Source organism: Meles meles, chromosome 20, assembly GCF_922984935.1.
Source record: "Meles meles chromosome 20, mMelMel3.1 paternal haplotype, whole genome shotgun sequence".
Taxonomy (NCBI): domain Eukaryota; kingdom Metazoa; phylum Chordata; class Mammalia; order Carnivora; family Mustelidae; genus Meles; species Meles meles.
This window is the reverse complement of record NC_060085.1, coordinates 389,950-408,376: the sequence shown is the minus strand read 5'-3', so window position 1 is coordinate 408,376 and position 18,427 is coordinate 389,950. Positions and strand designations below refer to the sequence as shown.

The 18,427-nt window shown below is 66.5% G+C and overlaps 2 protein-coding genes across 4 annotated transcripts; one reads left to right on the top strand and one right to left on the bottom strand.

The window, feature by feature from the left end:
* Nucleotides 1-25: 25 nt before the first annotated feature.
* Nucleotides 26-12,840, top strand: MED16 (mediator complex subunit 16). Of its 2 annotated transcripts, none has more exons than XM_045990885.1 (15): nucleotides 26-167; nucleotides 1,981-2,159; nucleotides 2,907-3,014; nucleotides 3,342-3,511; nucleotides 4,273-4,704; nucleotides 5,211-5,316; nucleotides 7,289-7,444; nucleotides 7,547-7,758; nucleotides 8,391-8,597; nucleotides 8,792-9,002; nucleotides 9,358-9,491; nucleotides 9,949-10,141; nucleotides 10,373-10,589; nucleotides 11,647-11,730; nucleotides 12,163-12,840. In XM_045990885.1, exons 2-15 carry the CDS (start codon nucleotides 2,027-2,029, stop codon nucleotides 12,287-12,289), a joined length of 2,490 nt encoding a protein of 829 aa, XP_045846841.1. In that variant the 5' UTR covers nucleotides 26-167; nucleotides 1,981-2,026; the 3' UTR covers nucleotides 12,290-12,840. The 2 variants fall into 2 exon arrangements, with proteins under 2 accessions (XP_045846841.1, XP_045846842.1); XM_045990886.1 differs by lacking the exon at nucleotides 26-167 and adding an exon at nucleotides 1,719-1,820.
* CFD (complement factor D) lies at nucleotides 6,911-17,452 on the bottom strand. Of its 2 annotated transcripts, XM_045990888.1 has the most exons (7): nucleotides 17,124-17,452; nucleotides 16,476-16,632; nucleotides 16,240-16,384; nucleotides 15,833-16,090; nucleotides 15,367-15,540; nucleotides 8,583-8,588; nucleotides 6,911-6,924 (listed from the first exon to the last, which is right to left on the bottom strand). In XM_045990888.1, exons 1-5 carry the CDS (start codon nucleotides 17,179-17,181, stop codon nucleotides 15,379-15,381), a joined length of 780 nt encoding a protein of 259 aa, XP_045846844.1. In that variant the 5' UTR covers nucleotides 17,182-17,452; the 3' UTR covers nucleotides 6,911-6,924; nucleotides 8,583-8,588; nucleotides 15,367-15,378. The 2 variants fall into 2 exon arrangements, with proteins under 2 accessions (XP_045846844.1, XP_045846843.1); XM_045990887.1 differs by lacking the exons at nucleotides 6,911-6,924; nucleotides 8,583-8,588 and having other exon boundaries at nucleotides 15,341-15,540.
* Nucleotides 17,453-18,427: the final 975 nt, after the last annotated feature.

Here is an 18,427-nt window from a genome sequence, read left to right as displayed (position 1 = left end):
TGTCCCGGAGGCGGGGCGGAGTCACCGCCTTCCCAGAAGTCCCTGGGAAGCGGCCGCGCTGCGCGGGCAACTCGTTGGTCCCGGGGAAGATGGCGGCGCCGGAGCCGCGGAGCTAGGGCGAGTGCGGGCGGCGGCTGCCCGCTCGGCGTGGAGTCTGGGCCGGCCCGGTGAGCGCGGGGCTGCGGGGCCGGAGGGGTCGGATCGCCTCCGGCCGGCGCCCGCGGCCGGGGAAACGCAGCCCGGAGAAGGCGGGCCCGGGGCGGAGCCCGCGGCGGCAGAGGGCGGGCCTGGGGGGGGGGCGAGGGCGCCGGGCACGCGGCCGGGGCGGGCGGGGTCTGGGGTGGGTGCGGAGACTGGCGCGAAGCCTGGGGCGGCCTGAGCGTGGGGCGCGGAGAGCCGGGGCGGGCGTGGGGGGACGGGGCCCGAGGGTAACAGGGGGTTGGGCGGGGCCCCAGGAGGGCCCGGGGTCCGGCGGCGCGCGAGGCGCTGGGGGCCCGGGATGGGGTCCGAGGGCGTAGGCCGGCTGGGCCTCCAGGGGCAGCCTGGGAAGCGGAGATCGCAGGGGATGGAGGCGTTGGGGGCGAGACTTAAAGACTCGCAGGGGCTTGTGGGCGTGGCCTGGGTGTCCCCGTCGGGACCTGGGGCGACTGAGAAAACGGCGCGGGTCGGCCTCGGGGCCTCCCTGGACGGCCGCGAAGGAGAGAACCGGAGCCCGTGCTCGAGGCTGGCGCGCGGAGGGCCGTGGGGAGGCTTCACCCCCGGGACCGTCGTCCGACTTCCCGGGTCCCGCCTCCGCTTCCCCTGGAGGTGGTGTCCTCGCGGCCCGCGCGCGTCTGCCCAGGGGCCCTGCGGCGGCACCCGCGGCGGGAGTGACCCGCGGCCCGCCTCGACGCGCGCTTGCCCCTGCCCTCTTCGTGGCGCCCCCCCGGTGCCTGCCTGTGCGCTCCAGACCGCCAGAGGGGCCCTGTTCGAGGGTGCGTAGTCCGCGGCCCAGCGGGGTGAGAGCCTCCAGGGCCCTGTGGGACAGGCCGCATCGCCTCCTGCCTCCACCTTGCCCCCTGCTCCCTTCGCGCGTCTGCTGCAGCCACTTGGGCCCGAGGTGACGCGCGCCCTCTGCGTCTCGGCGCGGGTGTTCCCTCCGCCTGCCCGCACCGTGCCCCCGGCACGTGCGAGCCTCGCTCCCTCACTGCTACACGATGCTGCCTTCCCGATGAGGCCTCCCTGTTCCTCCATGTTTATTTATTTTATTTTTTTGAAGATTCTATTGGGGGCGCCTGGGTGGCTCAGCCGTTCATTGTCTGCCTTCTGCTCCGGTGGTGATCCCGAGGTCCTGGGCCTGAGCCCTGCATGGGGCTCCGCGGGAAGCCTGCCCCTCCCCGCCCCCGCATGTGTTCCCTCTCTCGTGTGTCTCTCTGTCAAACAATAAAATCTTAAAAAAAAAAGAAAAAGAAAAGATTTTATCTTTTAAATAAAATTTATTTATTTACTTAGTTATTCAGCAGCAAGATCACAAGTAGGCCCAGAGGCAGGCAGAGAAAGAGAGGGAAGCAGGCTTCCCCCCGAGCAGAGAGCCCTACTTGGGGCTCATCCCAGGACCCTGAGACTGGACCCAAGCTGAACGCAGAGGCTCAACCCGCTGAGCCACCCAGGCACTCCAAAGATGTTATTTATTCCAGAGAGAAAGCAGGAGTCGGGGGTAGAGGCAGAGGGTGAGGGAGAAGCAGGCTCCTCCCCGAGCAGGGGGCCCGTCGTGGGGCTCATCCCAGGACCCTGGATAGGACACCAGCTGGAGGCAGACGTGTAACTGACTGAGACCCCAGGTGCCGTCCCTCCGTGTTTAAAATGCAGCTGCCCTTACACAGCACACGAGACCCTAGGGCAGGGTTTGGGTTCCTTTCATGACCTGGGGTAAGCCAGCATGCAGCGTGGGGCTTGGCGTCCTGCGGGCACTCAGTGAGTGTCCGTGTCAACCTCCCTCAGGAGCTGCTGACCGTCCTCGGTGTGTGACCTGTGGCCTGTGGGCACAATGGATCTGGCTTACGTCTGCGAGTGGGAGAGATGGCCCAAGAGTACCCACTGCCCGTCAGTGCCCCTGGCCTGTGCCTGGTCCTGCCGTAACCTCATTGCCTTCACCACTGACCTTCGAAATGACGACCAAGGTGTGTCTCCCTGTCCTCCAACCCAGCCACCCCCCATTCCCGGTGTCCCACTGGGGGGCCTCTGGGTCTCCAGGCCTGCCTGGGAGCTGCTCCTCCCCCATGGCGGCCCTCTCAGGCTTTTCTCCTCTGTCACCGGGGTTGGTGAGGACCGTAGCCTCACAGGTGTGCGCAGGACAGATGCACTGCGCTCCTGCATCTGGTGCTGGGCCAGAGTAGGGGAAAGACCCTGGAATCACCCTTTGGGATGGACCGGAGCAGGGGAGTGTGGTCCCCCAGGGCTTGGAGACTTGTTGCCCAGTTTTCCAGAACATACACGTCATTATCTCGCTTTCGGAAGCCTCAAAGTCACTCTGTGGGGACCTGTTTTCTGTCTGTTGTTAAATACTGTGCGCCTGTTAGAGAAAATTAGAAAAGCTAAGAAATTTCGCTTAAGGAAGAAAAGTCACGGAGAGAGGCCCACCATTAGGGTTTGGAGACCGTCTTCTTCCAGTCCTGTTTTCTGTGTCTCTTTGAAAAATGTGACCACGCTTGTGGCCACAAGCCTGCTTTGGTCTCCAGAGGGAACCCAGGAATACAAAAGCCTGTTCTGCGCTAGCGCTGGGGCCGTCTACATGGTCAGCAGCAGAGCAGCTCTCTGTCGTCCCCATGGGTGGGATGTTCCCTGGTGTCCTCCCTGAGGCCTCCTGGGGTCGTCAGAAGCTTCGGGGTGTTCGGGCTGCTGTGCTGAGCGTGCGCTGTCCTCCTCAGACCTCACTCGTATGATCCATATCCTGGACACGGAGCACCCCTGGGACGTGCACTCCGTCCGCTCCGAGCACAGCGAGGCCATCACCTGCCTTGAGTGGGACCAGTCCGGTGAGGACGGGCCGGGGCGGGGGGTCCTGAATGGCCGAGGGAGGTGGCAGTGCCCATCCTTGATCCTGAACCTCAGAGTCTCGTGCTCTGCCTTCCGGGTCACGTCCCCAGAGTCTGCAGCAGGGGCTGGAAGCCTCAACCTGCGGCCACGTGGCCACTGCTGTTCACGTTCCCCAAGGGCACACTTGTGAGGAGCACACCTTGTACCCCTCCCCTGCTCCACTCCCGCCAGGCCTGCTCCTCCCAGGCCCTGGCGTACTGGCAGCCATTGTCTCGGCCCACCGTGAAGGTTGGTGACACAGGTTTGCTCCCCCCCACCCCCAACAGGCTCCCGGCTCCTGTCGGCCGATGCCGATGGGCAGATCAAGTGCTGGAGCATGGCGGACCACCTGGCCAACAGCTGGGAGAGCCATGTGGGCAGCCTGGTGGAAGGAGACCCCATTGTGGCCCTGTCCTGGCTGCACAATGGTGTGAAGCTGGCCCTGCACGTGGAAAAGGTGGGTGTCCTACCTGAGCAAGTAGGTACAGTAGGTGAGATCATTCACCCTGCTTGTCTCCCTGCTCCTCTTTATATGGCTCCTCCTCTCCCACCTCCAGCATCCTTTGGTTTCTCTAGCCCTGGGCCCAACTCATGCTTGCAATCAAGCTGTCAGTATCTGCTTCTTAAGTGAGCCACCCATTTAACTGATGGCCACTGTCCTCAGTGAACCTTCCATTTAACTGATGGCCACTGTCCTCAGTGAACTTTCCATTTAACTGAAAGCTGCTGTCCTTAGTAAACCACTCATTTAACGGATGACTGCTGTCCTTAGTGAACCTCCCGTTTAACTGGTGGTTGGTATCCTTAGGGAATCATTGATCACTGATGGTTGGTTCTCAAAATCCAACCCATTGGGTTTTTTTTTTTTTTATGGTTTTATTTATTTATTTGATAGAGACATAACGAAAGAGGGAACACAAGCAGGGGGAGTGAGAGGGAGAAGCAGGCTCTCTGCTGAGTGGTGAGCCCGATGTGGGGCTCGATCCCCAGGCCCTGGGATCCTGACCCAAGCTGAAGGCAGGTGTTTAACAACTGAGCCACCCAGGCGCCCCTCCCCCCGCACTGTTTAATTCAGTAATATCCCAGAATTCCTCTTTCTGTGCCCCCAGAGCAGGGTTGTCAGATCACAGGGGGCAGAGCCCTAAAAGCTGGTCAGGGCCCTTAGCTGGGGTTGGGGTTGGCAGTAAACAGACCCCGTGCTCCCTTCTCCCCCCATAGTCAGGTGCCTCCAGCTTCGGGGAGAAGTTCTCCCGCGTCAAATTCTCGCCGTCACTCACGCTGTTTGGTGGCAAGCCTATGGAGGGCTGGATCGCAGTGACGGTCAGTGGCCTGGTCACCGTGTCTCTGCTCAAGCCCAGCGGGCAGGTGCTAACGTCCACGGAGAGTCTGTGCCGGCTGCGTGGCCGTGTGGCCCTGGCTGACATCGCCTTCACCGGTGGTGGCAACATCGTGGTGGCCACCGCGGACGGCAGCAGCGCCTCCCCCGTGCAGTTCTACAAGGTGTGCGTGAGTGTGGTCAGCGAGAAGTGCCGCATCGACACCGAGATCCTGCCCTCGCTCTTCATGCGCTGCACCACCGACCTCAACCGCAAGGACAAGTTCCCCGCCATCACCCACCTCAAGTTCCTGGCCCGCGACATGTCGGAGCAGGTGAGGCCTGCCTGGGGGGTGCCCCCCTCTGGCTGCGGCAGCAGAGCTCCACACGCTTCTCATCTCAAGCGCTGGGGTCCGGGGTCTGACGTGGGCCTCACAAGGCTGAAACCCCGGCGCGGGTAGGGCTGGTCCCCCCGGGGCCCCAGGGAGACCCGGCTCCTGCCCTTTCCTGGCCCGCAGCCCCCCCTTCATCCTCCCTGCCAGTGGCACGGGGTCTGCCCGGCTCTGGGACCCCCACCTGCTCTCTGCTTCCCTCTCCTGAGGACCTGGTGAGGACGCCGGGCCCCAAAGCCTCCAGGTCCCGGGACTCGGGATGAGGTCCTCTTCGGGGACATCTTTGTGGCCGCCGGTCAGTGGCACCCAGGGCTCCAGTGTAACCGCGCGTCAGTAAGGCCCCCGCTTCGTGAAGCTCTGATAGTTTCCGTGGCCGCACCCCTGCTCGCCACCGGGGCTGTGTCTCCCATTCCAGCCGCACCCTCTCGACCAGCCGCTGCCGTCCCCAGGTGCTCCTGTGTGCGTCCAGCCAGACGAGCAGCATCGTGGAGTGCTGGTCCCTGCGGAAGGAGGGGCTCCCGGTGAACAATGTTTTCCAGCAGATCTCGCCTGTGGGTGAGTCTCCCCACTCCCGGGCTCCCAGCACGACACGTGGAGCTGTTCTGAACGGCTGCACAGCGTCGGCCCACGCTGCCCTCTTCGTCCCTGCTCTGCGGCCACTTCATTCCTGTCCTGGAGAGCCTCCTGGGCTGGGGCTCAGACGTGAGGTCTGCCGGTCAGCCCACAGACGGGTGGCCTGACTGCCTCACGTCTGGTGCTTCCTGCTGCGAGCGCGTGCCTGCTTGAGGGAACAGCGTGCTGGGGCTGAGGTCCTGGGGCAGAGGCCAGGAGCTAGAGTGGCTGAGTAAGGGGGGGGGCACAAGTAAGGGGGGCAGGAGTGGGGGGACCTGCAGCCCCTGGGCCACAGAGGGCACTTAATCCTAAAAACCAGAGACTCCTCCAAAACATCTGGTCTGTGGTGAGGAGACTGAGGCCCAGAGGGTGTGACTGGGTCCGCTCGGAACCTACCTACTGGCTCCCCTCCCCTTCCCCGTCCCTGCAGCCACGGGGAACTCCAGTGGCTTCAGATAGCAGCGCCCCCCCCCGCCCCCCACCAATGGACCCTGGGACGTGCTGGCCCTGCTGGAAGCCACAGAGAAATCAGAAAAGCCCCTGGATTTTCACAGCCCCCTCTCCCCCGGGGCCCACACACAGAGATGGTTTCCAGTAGATGCGAGCTGGGCTCTGTGCCGATGAGCGCTAATGGAGCCCAGAGTGGCCGGCTCTGCGGGGGGTACTGCACGGGAACCGCTAATGAAGCTGCGTCGGGCGCCCCACGGCTCCTGCCCGCACCGGGCGGTTACATAAGCTGCACACCGTGGGGCCGAGCGATTACCGCGAAGACGGTCCCAGCTGCCCTGTCCCCAGACCCCGCGAACTTGGGGAGCTTGTCGGTGGTGGGCAGGGCCACAGGTGTGTGCGGCCCCCTGCCCTGTGCAGACAGTGACCAGCCCCAGGGCCAGCCTGGCCATAGCCATGACCTAGCATTTGAGCCCGATCCGGGTGCAGGTGGCTCGGGAGCTGCCTGGACGCCGCCGAGGTTGCTGTTCCCCCTCTGCCGTCCCTGTTAGGTGCTGGATTGCCCTCCGTGGCCTTAGGCAGTCTCGGTGCTCTCTGGGCCTCAGTTTCCCTGGGGGACAGCGCTTGCTAGGACTCCCTCCCTGGGCTCACGGCAGGTTTGTAAGTTGTGACAAACCAGGGCGGAGTTCTCAAGGCAGAGCAGCGGCAGGAAGAAGCTGCGTGACAGCTGTCGCCGTGTGACAGGCCGGCCCCGCACTCGGTAGCTCCAGCGCAGCTCCGCGCTCTGCTGGGAGGGCTGCCTCTGCTGCTCGGCCCTAACCCCATGGCTCGGGCTGCTGTCAGCTGGGCCCCTGGTCTCCCCCCGTGGCACGCGTGTCCCTGCAGCCTGGCCCCGGTGTGTCCCAGTGCATGCGCACCTCATGAGTCTCTGCCCACGCCCCGTTTCCCGATACCCAGCAGCCAGGCCCAGAGGCACAGAAGCCGCTCTGCCTGTCGTCGGGGGTTTCGTCACCAAGGGTGTGGGTGCGAGGGGCGCCGATCTGTGGCGCCTTGACCGTCCGGCTCAAGCCTCATGGGGCGGGTAGAGCTGGGCCCCCTGGGACCCTTAACGTCACAAGAAAACCCCACACAGGCGGGCCAGGTCCTGAGGGGGGTGTGTGGTGGCGGGGTCTGGGCGGGGTCTGTCTCTCCGTGCGTTGGCTCCTGCCGGGGGCACAGTAGCCTTGCTCCCACCAGCCCCAACCTTGCCTTCCCGTGGGGTCCAGGGCAGGAGCGGGTGGGTTCAGCGGCCGTCCCCGGCCCGTCGTGAACTGTGCAGCTGGCTGGGCCCTGGAGCGCTCCAAGTGGTCACTCTGGGCCAGGCCCCCCACGTGCGGAGCGGGGGGGTGGGGGGCCCCTGCAGGGGTCTGGCCTGCTGCACGTTTCATCCTCTTTTGTTTTCCTGCCCACCCCCGGCCCTCGTTTGCAGTCGGCGACAAACAGCCCATGATCCTGAAATGGCGGATCCTGTCGGCCACCAACGACCTGGACCGCGTGTCTGCTGTGGCGCTGCCGAAGCTGCCCATCTCGCTCACCAACACCGACCTGAAGGTGGCCAGCGACACCCAGTTCTACCCCGGCCTCGGTACCGCCCCCCCCCTCCTCCGGGCAGGCCCTGCTGGCCCCGACCACCGGTGCATGTCCCCGGCCCTCCGCCCGGCTCAACCACCCGCGCTCCCGCACACAGGGCTGGCCCTGGCGTTTCACGACGGCAGCGTCCACATCGTGCACCGGCTGTCGCTGCAGAGCATGGCTGTCTTCTACAGCTCAGCCACCCCGCGCTCTGCAGATGAGCCGGCCGTCAAGCGCCCACGGGCCAGCGGCCCTGCCGTCCACTTCAAGGCCATGCAGCTGTCCTGGACCTCGCTGGCCTTGGTCGGCATCGACAGCCACGGGAGGGTGAGCTGGAAGCTGCTGCCTGGCGGGGTGGGGGTGTGAGTGGCCCCGGGACTGCTGTCCCTGCTGCTCGGGCGCCCGGCAGTTCCTCGCTGGTGGGGTGGGGCTCCTCCCGCCCCGGAGGTCTCAGCTCCACTGTGGTCTGGGGCGCAGAGTAGGTGCCCCTCCAGCAGGAGCCGTGAGGACGGTGGTTCTCCACCGCCGGGACGCAGGTAAGCGACCTGTGGCTCTGGGGCCTCATAGGAGCTCACTAACATCGTCGCTCCTGGGGGCCTCGGCCTGGCCGATGGGCACACTGTGCACGCTTGCCCTCGCCCCAGGCCGTGCAGACCCTGGACAGGTCACTTCTGAGAGCCGCTTCTCTTTATGCGTCCTGCCTGAATCCACTTCTCGGCGTGTCCGCACGGCATGCCAACCAGCGGGCCTCTCCTCGCCGGAAGGGTTCTGCTTCCGGAGACACTCCCCCCCCCCCCCCCCCCCCCTGCCACGGCCTGAGAGTGGATTTGTGAGGCCTGCGGAGGGGCGTGGGGGGCCTGGGGTCACTAGGTGTGGGGCGGAGCCCGGGGCCCCTCCATTGCGCCCCTCCCTGCCCGAGGGCACGGTGGGGCTCGGCCCTCACGGGCGGCTCCCCCCAGCTGAGCATGCTGCGCATCTCGCCATCCATGGGCCACACGCTGGACGTGAGCCTGGCCCTGCGGCACCTGCTGTTCCTGCTGGAGTACTGCATGGTGACGGGCTACGACTGGTGGGACACGCTGCTGCACGTGCAGCCCGCCATGGTGCAGAGCCTGGTGGAGAAGCTGCACGAGGAGTACACGCGTCAGAACGCCGCCCTGCAGCAGGTAGCCGGCTCGCGCCCCGCCCCCTGGGACCCCGGAAGCCCCGCCCCTGGCCCCGTTCTGCCAGAAGTCGGAGCTGGGGGCAGAGGTGATGGGCCACCCCGCTCCACCTGCTCTGGCCAAAGCTGCTTCCCCGGCCCCTGGGGGGGAGGGAGTGTCCCTGCCTGCAGGCTGCTCCACCCCCCGCCCCCACCCAGGTCCTGTCCACCCGGATCCTGGCCATGAAGGCCTCACTGTGCAAGCTGTCCCCCTGCACGGTGGCCCGTGTGTGTGACTACCACGCCAAGCTCTTCCTGGTGGCCGTGAGCTCCACGCTCAAGTCCCTCCTGCGCCCGCACTTCCTTAACACCCCGGACAAGAGTCCTGGTGACCGGCTGACCGAGGTCTGCAGCAAAATCACCGACGCCGGTGGGTCCCGCCCCGAGCCCCTCCACGGGGCCATCCTAAGCCCCACCTGAGGGGTGGGGGTGTGGACCGACCAGGCACAGGGTGGGGGCGGTCACCGGAAGGCGTGGATGCGTCCCGGCCCTCGGGGCTTGCGGCAGAGCTGGGGACCGATGCTAGCCGCAGGGGAGCCTCAGCCGGGCCTTCCCGACGGCCACTCTGACCCAGGGCCCTCTTCGAGGTCCGAGGTCTGGGGCGCAGCTCTCTGCGGGTGCCGCAGGGTGCGGAGCCAGGCGTGTCCGTGTCCGCGCCTGTGCTGGGAGCACCACAAGGCCACGGTGTGCCTGACTGCCCGGGTGTGCCTGACTCTCCGGCCCAGACATCGACAAGGTCATGATCAACCTCAAGACAGAGGAGTTCGTCCTGGACATGAACACGCTCCAGGCGCTGCAGCAGCTCCTGCAGTGGGTGGGGGACTTCGTGCTCTACCTGCTGGCCAGCCTGCCCAACCAGGTGCGCCGGCCGGGCAACCCGCCCCCCCCGCCCCCCTTCACCCTCTGCAGCAGCGCCCCGCCCCCTTGCTCCTCCACCGTCCCTCTCTGCAGCGGTGCCCTGACCCGTCCTCTCCCCTGCAGGGGACCTCAGGGGCGTTGGCTGTGTGCGCCCCCTCCCCCCGGGCCTTGTGCAGACGGGTCTGTGCCACACCCGCTCTGAGCTCAGGCCACGAGGGTGGCCAAGTGCATCTCCCGGCCCGGATTTAAATCCGTCGCCCGTCCGAGAGCAGTTTGAAGTCCCTTTTTCCCCTTCCCCACATGGGCTGCCCCGGGTGACCACTTTGCCTCCTCCCGGCACCGCGCGGTGGCCGAGTACGCTCTGCAGATGCCGGCGGCCCAGTGGCCCGTTGGCCCGGGTCGGCCCTGGCCCGTCTCCCCGCCCGCCGAGGTGTCCAGCCGAGGGCCTCTCCCTGCAGGGCTCCCCGCTGCGGCCGGGCCACAGCTTCCTGCGGGACGGCCCCTCGCTGGGCCTGCTGCGCGAGCTCATGGTGGTCATCCGCATCTGGGGGCTCCTGAAGCCCAGCTGCCTGCCTGTGTACACGGCCACCTCGGACACCCAGGACAGCATGTCCCTGCTCTTCCGTCTGCTCACCAAGCTCTGGATCTCCTGTGAGTCCCCGGCCCTCGGCCCTTAGGCCCCCGCAACGGCTCAGGTCCGGGCCCGGTCGCCCCCAGCGCCCAGCATGGGTGTGCTTGTCCCGGGGCGCCGGACGGCCCGTCTGCAGGTGGAGTCCCCTAGTTCCCAGACCCCTGCCACCGGCAAGGCTACCCGGTGCCGGTCGGTCCCGGGGCCCGTGCCTCCCCGGCGGGCGGTACATCCCCGCGGTCCCCCCCCCACAGGCCGTGACGAGGGCCCCACGAGCGAGCCGGACGAGGCGCTGGTGGACGAGTGTTGCCTGCTGCCCAGCCAGCTGCTCATCCCCAGCCTGGACTGGCTGCCCGTCAGCGACGGCCTGGTCAGCCGCCTGCAGCCCAAGCAGCCTCTGCGCCTGCACTTCGGCAAGGCCCCCACGCTGCCCGCCGGCGCCGGCGCCCTGCCGCTGGACGGCCTGGTCCGGTGCGTGCCCGCCTCTGCCCCGTGGCCTCTGCCTGCGCCGGGCTGGACGCTGGCCCAGGGACACCCCTGCCCCCTTCTCCATCCCTGCCCTCGGTCTTCTGGGGGATACCACTGTGTCTCCGCCCTGCTACCCCCGCGTGGCGCGTCCCGTCGCTGCCCTTTGACTCGGGCTCCGGGCCCCGCAGGGCTGGACCGTATGCGCGTGGCCCATGGCTTGTGGCCGGCCGTGGATGAGTCTAGTGCAGGCGCTGTAGCGCAGCCCAGGGGGGAACAGACCACAGCCTCTGGCAGGGTGTCCTCAGGGCCAAGGGGCCCCTTCCAGAAGCCCGCCACACGCCACTGCTTTGGAACGTGCGGGGTCGGCCTCCACGCCCAGCCGCCCTGCAGGGCCGCCTCTGTCCCCGCTCTTCAGGCAGGAAAGATGTGTCGACCCAGGGTCCTGCAAGGGCTTCCCCGTGTAGACACTCAGGTGACCGAGGGACGCGCGTGAATTCCCCACGCGGTCTGTTACCTGGGTGGGAATTTCAGAAAACAGATAAGCCCGAGGAAGACAGCCCTGTGTGGCCCCTCCGTGTGACATGCCCCCTGATCCCAGGCTTGCGTTTGTGTTTGGGCTTCAGGATAGACGTTAAGAAAAGAGGGTTGATCACAAAGAGGTTTTATTTTATTATTATTATTTTTATTCTTTAAAGGTTTTATTTATTTATTTGACAGAGATCACGTAGGCAGAGAGGCAGGCAGAGAGAGAGGGGGACGCAGGCTCCCTGCTGAGCAGAGAGCCTGATGCGGGGCTTGATCCCAGGACCCTGAGATCATGACCTGAGCCGAAGGCAGAGGCTTTAACCCACTGAGCCACCCAGGCGCCCCACAAAGAGGTTTTAAGTTCAGCGTTCCGGAAACATTCAGACTTACTTGATACCCGGGCAGCCCTGCCCAGCCCCCAGGACCCCTCCCACGGGCAGTCCCCTACCTTCTGTCACCCCCGTGCCTGCAGCGGAGGGCCCGTGTGTCAGCGGGGGTCTGCCCCGAGCCGCTCACGTGCTCCCTCGTCCGCCAGGGCTCCGGGCCAGCCCAAGGTCGATCACCTGCGCAGACTGCACCTGGGAGCCTTCCCCACGGAGGAGTGCAAGGCCTGCACCAGGTGAGCGCTGCCTGCTGGCTCCTGGGACCGCTTCCAGCTGCCCAGCGGAGCAGGGTCTGGGTCCCAGGGGTGAGCAGGTGTCTGTGTCCTGGTGAGCGCACACAGCCTGTGCCTGCCCCGGGGAGCTCTCCGGGTCGGAGAGCACACAAGCAAGCATGGGCCCTGGACAGATACAACCCCAGTTGTTGGCTCATGACCCTAGACACAGGCTGTGGCTCCCAGGGTCCCCCTGCTAGGGCGCCGCCAGGCCGGGACTCAGAAGCCCCACGACCCTCGCTCATCCACTCCCAGAGGGGAGGGGAGCGGCGCCTGAGCTGAGCTGTAAGGGTGTGCGGGAGGCAGCTTAGGAAGGGGGGAGCTGCCCGTGCCAGGGCCCTGCGGCAGCGGGGAGGACAGCCCCAGCCAGGGCCTCACCTCCGGCTCTGCCCGCAGGTGTGGCTGCGTCACCATGCTCAGGTCCCCCAACAGGACGACAGCCGTCAAGCAGTGGGAGCAGCGTTGGATCAAGAACTGTCTGTGCGGGGGCCTGTGGCGGCGGGTGCCCCTCAGCTGCCCCTGACGGCCCCGCCGGGGACACGACGTTCCACACGCTCGGACCTTCGTCAGGCACACCGAGAAACCGCTGTCCTGGGAGTGTGGCTCTCGCCCGGTCCAGCGAGGTCTGTGCCCCGGACTGGCAGGGGAGGATGCGGCCCGCGGGCGTACGTTGGTCACCCACTGCCCAGTGGGTGCTGCTTTCTCTTCCTCAAAGCCTGATGGAGGACCCCAGGTGGAGGGTCCCCAGCCACCTGTCCGCCCGTGCCAGGTGGGGACAGAGATGGGCCTATGGATCCCATGGCCACGGGCAGGACCGCAGCGCACACACTGCCCTCCCCGGGTGCCCAGACCTCCAGCGGCTCCCGTGGAAGCCCCAGGTCCTGGCTCCGGGGCTCCGGGGTGGCCCGGGCCTCTGCCTAGAATGTGCCGTGCGAACGTGCGGGCTGTCGGGCGTTTGCGTGGGGGCTGCCGGGAACACCCGCAGGGGCACCTGCTTCCGCCTCGTCGTCTCTCCCAGCCGCACCCCAGCGGTTCTGACCTCAGCAGGCCCAATAAACGTCCCGCTGGCTCACAGGTGTCCCGTCTGTGCGGGGCTGCTGCGCCTCCCTGTCCCCGTCCCTGCTCTGGGCTCTTGTGCCCTCACGTCTCACTGTCTTGCTGTCAGCGTTCCTTGAGCACCTAGTGCTAATCACGAGGTCCCTGCGGGCTGGGCGCGGTGGGGGGGGGCTTCTGCTGATGCCCGTGTCTACCTCTCCTGGTCCCCTGCGTCCCCCCTTGATCGTCCCATCGCCCCACCGCACACTGAGGCCTCTGGGTTTCTGGAAGCTCGGGCCTGGTTCCCCTGGGGTTCTTCCTGTCGACAAGCACTTTCGCCAATTATGTCCTGCTCCGCGGCCCCCAGACAGAGCGCCTGCCTGTGGAGCGCTCATTGGTTCTCTTGTTCTGCAGGAGGGCTCTGGGGGTGCAGGCCAGGCGGAGGCCCCCTGGAGGTCAATGCCACATGTATCCATGTGCTCAGGGCTCCATGACCCCCATTACCTGGCCAGGCCCTGTCGCCCACGAGGGCCGCTGTCGGAGCTGATGCTTTCTGTGGGGATCTGGCACTCATGGGCCCACGCTGGGGGCAGGCGTGAAGGTGGGGAGGGCCCTTGACAGAGTTGGGCTCCTGCTGCCTGCCTCGCCGCCCACTCTGCTCATCACCACTGCGGTCCCTTTAGTGACACGGGGACCCCGAGGGCATCCTCCCCTGGTCAAGGCGTGCCTGGATACGTGGTCCCTGGGGACGCACGGAGCCATCCGTGAGCCCGGGGTGGGCAGTGTGCCAATCACGGGTCTGCCTCAGATCGAGGGCAGAGGCGGGGATGGTTTTGGGGAGCGGGGAAGCGGCCTCTCCTCCCTGGAGAAGGGCTCCACGGGGCCCCCTCCCGGACGGCGCCCACCCCCCTCTGCTCGGGTTCGGGCTCCTGCGCGCTGCTGCCTGCACCTCCCACTGGGCCCTCTTCTTTGCCATGTGTCTTTCTTAAGTCCTGCTTTGTAAGCTGGTTTCTTGATTTCGGACAGCAGGCCCGTTTCGCACTCACATTTCACGGGTTTAAGGTTAAGTTGTGTTTTTAACGGCATGACCATGGATCCCATCAAGAGGTGGGTCTGGGTCCCCTCCTCTCGGGTCTGGCAGGGCTCACCACGCCTGCGTCCGGATCTGTGCGGCGGTGATGTGTGTGGCCTCCGTGTGGGTGGACGTGGCCTTGCTTGCGGCCCTTCTCCCTGGAGCCCCAGCCGCTGTGAGGAAGCGCAAACGCCAGCGGAGGCCCCCAGACAGGCGGGGCGGGGCAGGTGTCTGTCCCCTTCCTGACCTGCAGGTGCCAGGGTCTGGGCCCCCAGCGTCGGGTCGTCAGCCTGCCCCCCCTGCCCCGTGCTGGCTAGATTTGAATTTCAAATGAACAAATGTTTTAGTACAAGCCCGTCCCAAATATCGTGTGATTACTCACGATACAAGTTGTTTTTCTGAAAATGCCGTTTACCTGGACGTACTGTATTTCCGTTTGCCAAGTCTGGTAAACCCACAGGGGCGGTCTCATTCAGGAAACACCCGCTGAATGGGTGAGTCTCCTGCGTTCGAATGACCTGCACTTTTCTTTCCCTTTCCCTTGGATTCCCGTACAGTTTGTTACATTGGGCAGGAAGCCGTGAGCCTCCCGCCGGCCCTCAGAGGGGCTACGGGACTAAATTCCTGAGAGCGGGCGTCTGTCCCCAGTGCGCAGGGCTGAGGACACATGAGAACTCACTGAGTGGGCGTCTCATGCAGAGCGCATGACTCCCAAGTGAACACGATGCCCGGAAAGTGAAACTTTCCGGGCATCGTGTCCACAGGTTCCAGACCCCGTTCTCCAGCCCCCAGTGGGGCCCATGACTTCACCTCTCAGACCCTCTGCCTCCTTTTCAACAAAACGAAGTCGTGAACCTGACACCTGGGGCCAGCAGGTGCTGGGTCTCCATGGCTCCTCATCCAGGTCGGAGAAAGTGAAGGGCCTCAGGGCCTGGGTTCTGCCCTCTGACCTCCCTGTCGTTGCCCAGAAGGGTAAACTGAGGCCCAGGGTGCCAGTCAGTGTGGCTGCTCTCGGACACCCGTCAACCTAACATTCTGTGACCCTCCCTGGGAGCCACTGGAGATGACCCTGAACGCAGGTGCAGGGGTTCGGCCGAATCCGGGCTTTGCCCGGAAGGTTCCCGGGACCCCAGGAGAGTCGCGAAGCCTTCGAGCCTCAGTGTCTCGGTGTGGGACGTGGGTCGGACGAACACGACTGACCTGAGGGTCTGCGAGCCTAAGGCTCAGCCCAGAGCAGGGCGTCGCGCACAGTGGGCCCTCCCGTCCCGTCGGGAAGGCTGCACATCCGCGGGAGGGAAGGGGCACCTGGGACGCGAGCCCCTCCCCGATCGCGCGTGGAGGAGTCGGGGCGCCCGGCTGCGGTCGGAGCGTGGAGCGTCGCCCTCCGCCAGGGGCGCCCTCGCCGCCCTCGGGTCCCGGGCCCCCTCCCCCCGCAGCCGGCGGCGCGTGCTCAGGGCAGGCGGGCGCTCGCAGGACAGAACTTTATTGCTGGCCCCCGGGACCCCTCAGGCGGCCGCACCCTCGGCCAGCACGCCGTCGATCCAGTCCGCGTAGCTCGCCAAGCGCGTGTAGATGCCGGGCTTCTTGCGGTTGCCGCACACGCGCGAGCCCGAAGTGACCACGGCTTCGGCCACGCCGCCGCACACCAGCGGGCCCCCGGAGTCGCCCTGTGGGGGCGGGCCGTGAGCGCCGCGTCCGCGCACCCCGCTGGCCCCCGGCCCCCGGCGCGCCCTCCCCTCCCCTCCCCACCCGTCCGGACCTCCCCTCCCCACCCGTCCGGACCTCGGTCCGGCCCCGCCCCCGGGGGCGGGGACCACCCCGGCCGGGCTCCCGCCTCGGGCCACGCCCGCCCGCAAGCCCCGCCCCCGGGCCCAGCTCGCCGCGCGCCCGGCCCCCTCGCGGCCCCGCCCCGCCCCGCCCCGCCCCGCCCCGCCCCTCGCGGCCCCGCCCCCCGCGCACCGCGCAGGTGTCGCGGCGGTTGCTCTCTCCGCACATCATGCGCTCGGTGATGGCGCCGTCGTGGTACGGGCGCAGGTTGCAGGTGGCGCGGGCCATCACGCGCAGGGGCAGGTACTGCAGGCGGTCCGGCCGGCGGCCCGCGTGGGTGACCACACCCCAGCCGGCCACGTCGCAAAGCGTGCCGGCCTCCACGTCGCGGTCCTCGCGCTGCCAGGGCAGGGGCCGCACGGCGGGGCCCAGCTGGGCCTTCTCCGACAGCTGCGGACGGGGCGGAAGCGAGCGTCGGGGCGGGGCGGGGCGGGGCGGGGCGGGGGCGGGCGCCGTCCAGCAGGAGGGGGTGCGGCTGGCCTGGTGGCCCGGGGGTCGGGGGCGGCGGGCGGGGGTGCGTGCGGCTGGACGTGGCTGACCTTCAGCAGCAGGAGGTCGTGGTCGATGGTGTCGGGCCGGCTGCCCGGGTGGGGCACCGCGCGGAGCACGTCGTACCGGCGCTTGGAGGGCTCCGGCTGCGACAGGGAGTGCGCGCCCAGGAGCACCTGCACCTTCCCGCCGGCCCTGGGAGTGGGGTCCACCTCAGAGCCACGTCCCCCCCCCCCCCCGCGCCAAACCCCCTCCCGCGCTCTTTGCTCCGCCTCGGGCCACTCACGCATCCTCCAGGCAGTGTGCGGCGCTCAGGACCCACTGCTCGGACACCAGGAAGCCGCCGCACAAGTGCCTGCCGTCCACCTGCACCGACGCCATGTAGGGCCGCGCGTGGGACGCGGCCTCGCTGCCGCCCAGGATCCGCCCGCGAGGCTGCGCCGCTGGGGGTGGGCAGGTGGGCCTGAGCGCTTCAGGGCTGACCCCACCGAGCCCGCACACCTCCCTCCAACCCCCACCCCCACCCCGGCCCGCGGCAGCCCACGCCTGGGAGTCTGCAGAGCTGCAGACTGCGCTGGGGACCAGGGGCACAGCCAGCGGACACGATAGGGAGTGGTGGGGGCTGGGGCCGATGCCGGGCCTGCACACTCCGCCTAACAGCCTGGAGGCAGGTGTGAGCTGAGTGGGGCTGTGGTCCAGCCGGTCCCCAATCCTGTCCCCTGCAGCCCCGTGAAGCCACGGGTCCTCCCTGTGGGGGCAGTTCAGGCCTTACGGTCTGAGCTCTGCAAGTTCCTGGACTTGAGAGCCTTCCATTCACCTGGACTCTGTCCCCCTTCCTGGCCACCTAGTGGAGCGTGTGGGGGGGCGGTGCTGGCTGCCTGACTGCCCTCCAGACGGGTGGCTCCTGCTGTCCCCTCATCCCAGGTCCACTCACCACAGATGGCGGCTCCTAGGAGGACCAGAGTCACCACGCGCATCCAGCGGCCTGCCATGTTGCAGCTGTGTGGCTGGAGCCCGGGGAGCGGGGCACTTGTAGGGCTGTGGCTGGGGGCGGTGCTCCCGCCCCGCCGTCTGTTGGGTGGGCAGCCGTCCAGCTGGGGGAAGCGGCACCTGCCTGGCCTGTTTCCCGCCTCCCCAGCAGCGGGTTCAGCTCCCTCACTGCTCCACGCCAAGAGTGCGCAGGCAGCTGGAGGGCTGGGCCAGGGCGGGCCCTCGTGTGGGCAGGAGACCCTCCGGGCGGGCAGAGAACAGAGCAGGATGGACCCACCCTCCAGCCTCTCCTGCCCCCCCCCCCCCCCCCCCCCCGCACCAGCCCCGGCTCCCTCCCAGGCCCAAAGTTTCCCAACAGCAGCTGGAGGCCGAAGCCATAAACAACCAACTTCCTCCTCCTCTGCCCTCCCTTCTTTCTCTTCCTCCCCAACTGGGAGAGGAGGTTGGGTGCGGGCGGAGGTCATCAGATGACTTTGGCCCTGCTGGTTCTGGGCCTGATACCCCAACAACTCGAATATTAGAAAGGCGGCGCGCAGGGGCAGCTGGGAAGCCTGCTGGGTACGAGTGACGGAAAAACCAAGTGAAGGGGCGATGAGGCGGCTGCCTTCGGCTCAGGTCTTTGGCTCAGGTCACGATCCTGGGGTCCTAGGATCGAGCCCCACATTGGGCTCTTGCCCAGCAGGGGGTCTGCTGCTCCCTCTGCCCCTCCCCCTGCTCGTTCTCTCTCTCTCTTTCAAATAAATAAATAACAATCTTTTTGAAAAAGTACAAGAACATGGGGCGCCTGGGTGACTCAGTCGGTAGAGCATCTGCCTATCAGCTCATGATCCCTCCCCACGCAGGGAGTCTGATTCTCCGTCTCCCTCTACCCCTTCCCCCAACTTGTACATTCTCTCTCTTTCTGACAAATAAATTAAAAAAAATTAAAAAAAAAAGAAACACAACAAGTTGAACTTGGTGGAGTCTTTAAGGAAGTTTAAATGGAAATTTCAGGGTCTACCTTCAGGTGTGGCTTGATCCAGGTACCTGAATAATACCAGGTTTCTGTGTTTCTGGTTTCTCCTCTCCTCTTTGGTGGCTTTTCTCCTCACCAGGCTCTCCTGTTGTGGGCCCAGGGGCCCCGGACTCAGCCCAGTGGCTCAGGGGGCCCTTCTCCAGAATGCCCCTTCACTCCAACCAGCTTCTCAAGGCTGTACCTGGTTCACTGAGCTTTGATTGCACGTCCCCTCCCAGACCAGTCACTGTGAG

Coding starts and splice junctions, on each gene's coding strand:
- MED16 (XM_045990885.1), top strand. CDS start 2,027: ATGGATCTGGCTTACGTCTGCGAGTGGGAGAGATGGCCCAAGAGTACC. Junction 7,445..7,546: donor CCAGTTCTACCCCGGCCTCG/GTACCGCCCCCC, acceptor TCCCGCACACAG/GGCTGGCCCTGGCGTTTCAC. Junction 9,003..9,357: donor CAGCAAAATCACCGACGCCG/GTGGGTCCCGCC, acceptor TCTCCGGCCCAG/ACATCGACAAGGTCATGATC.
- CFD (XM_045990888.1), bottom strand. CDS start 17,181: ATGGCAGGCCGCTGGATGCGCGTGGTGACTCTGGTCCTCCTAGGAGCC. Junction 16,385..16,475: donor GCACACTGCCTGGAGGATGC/GTGAGTGGCCCG, acceptor CCCCACTCCCAG/GGCCGGCGGGAAGGTGCAGG. Junction 15,541..15,832: donor ACCGCCGCGACACCTGCGCG/GTGCGCGGGGGG, acceptor CCGCCCCCACAG/GGCGACTCCGGGGGCCCGCT.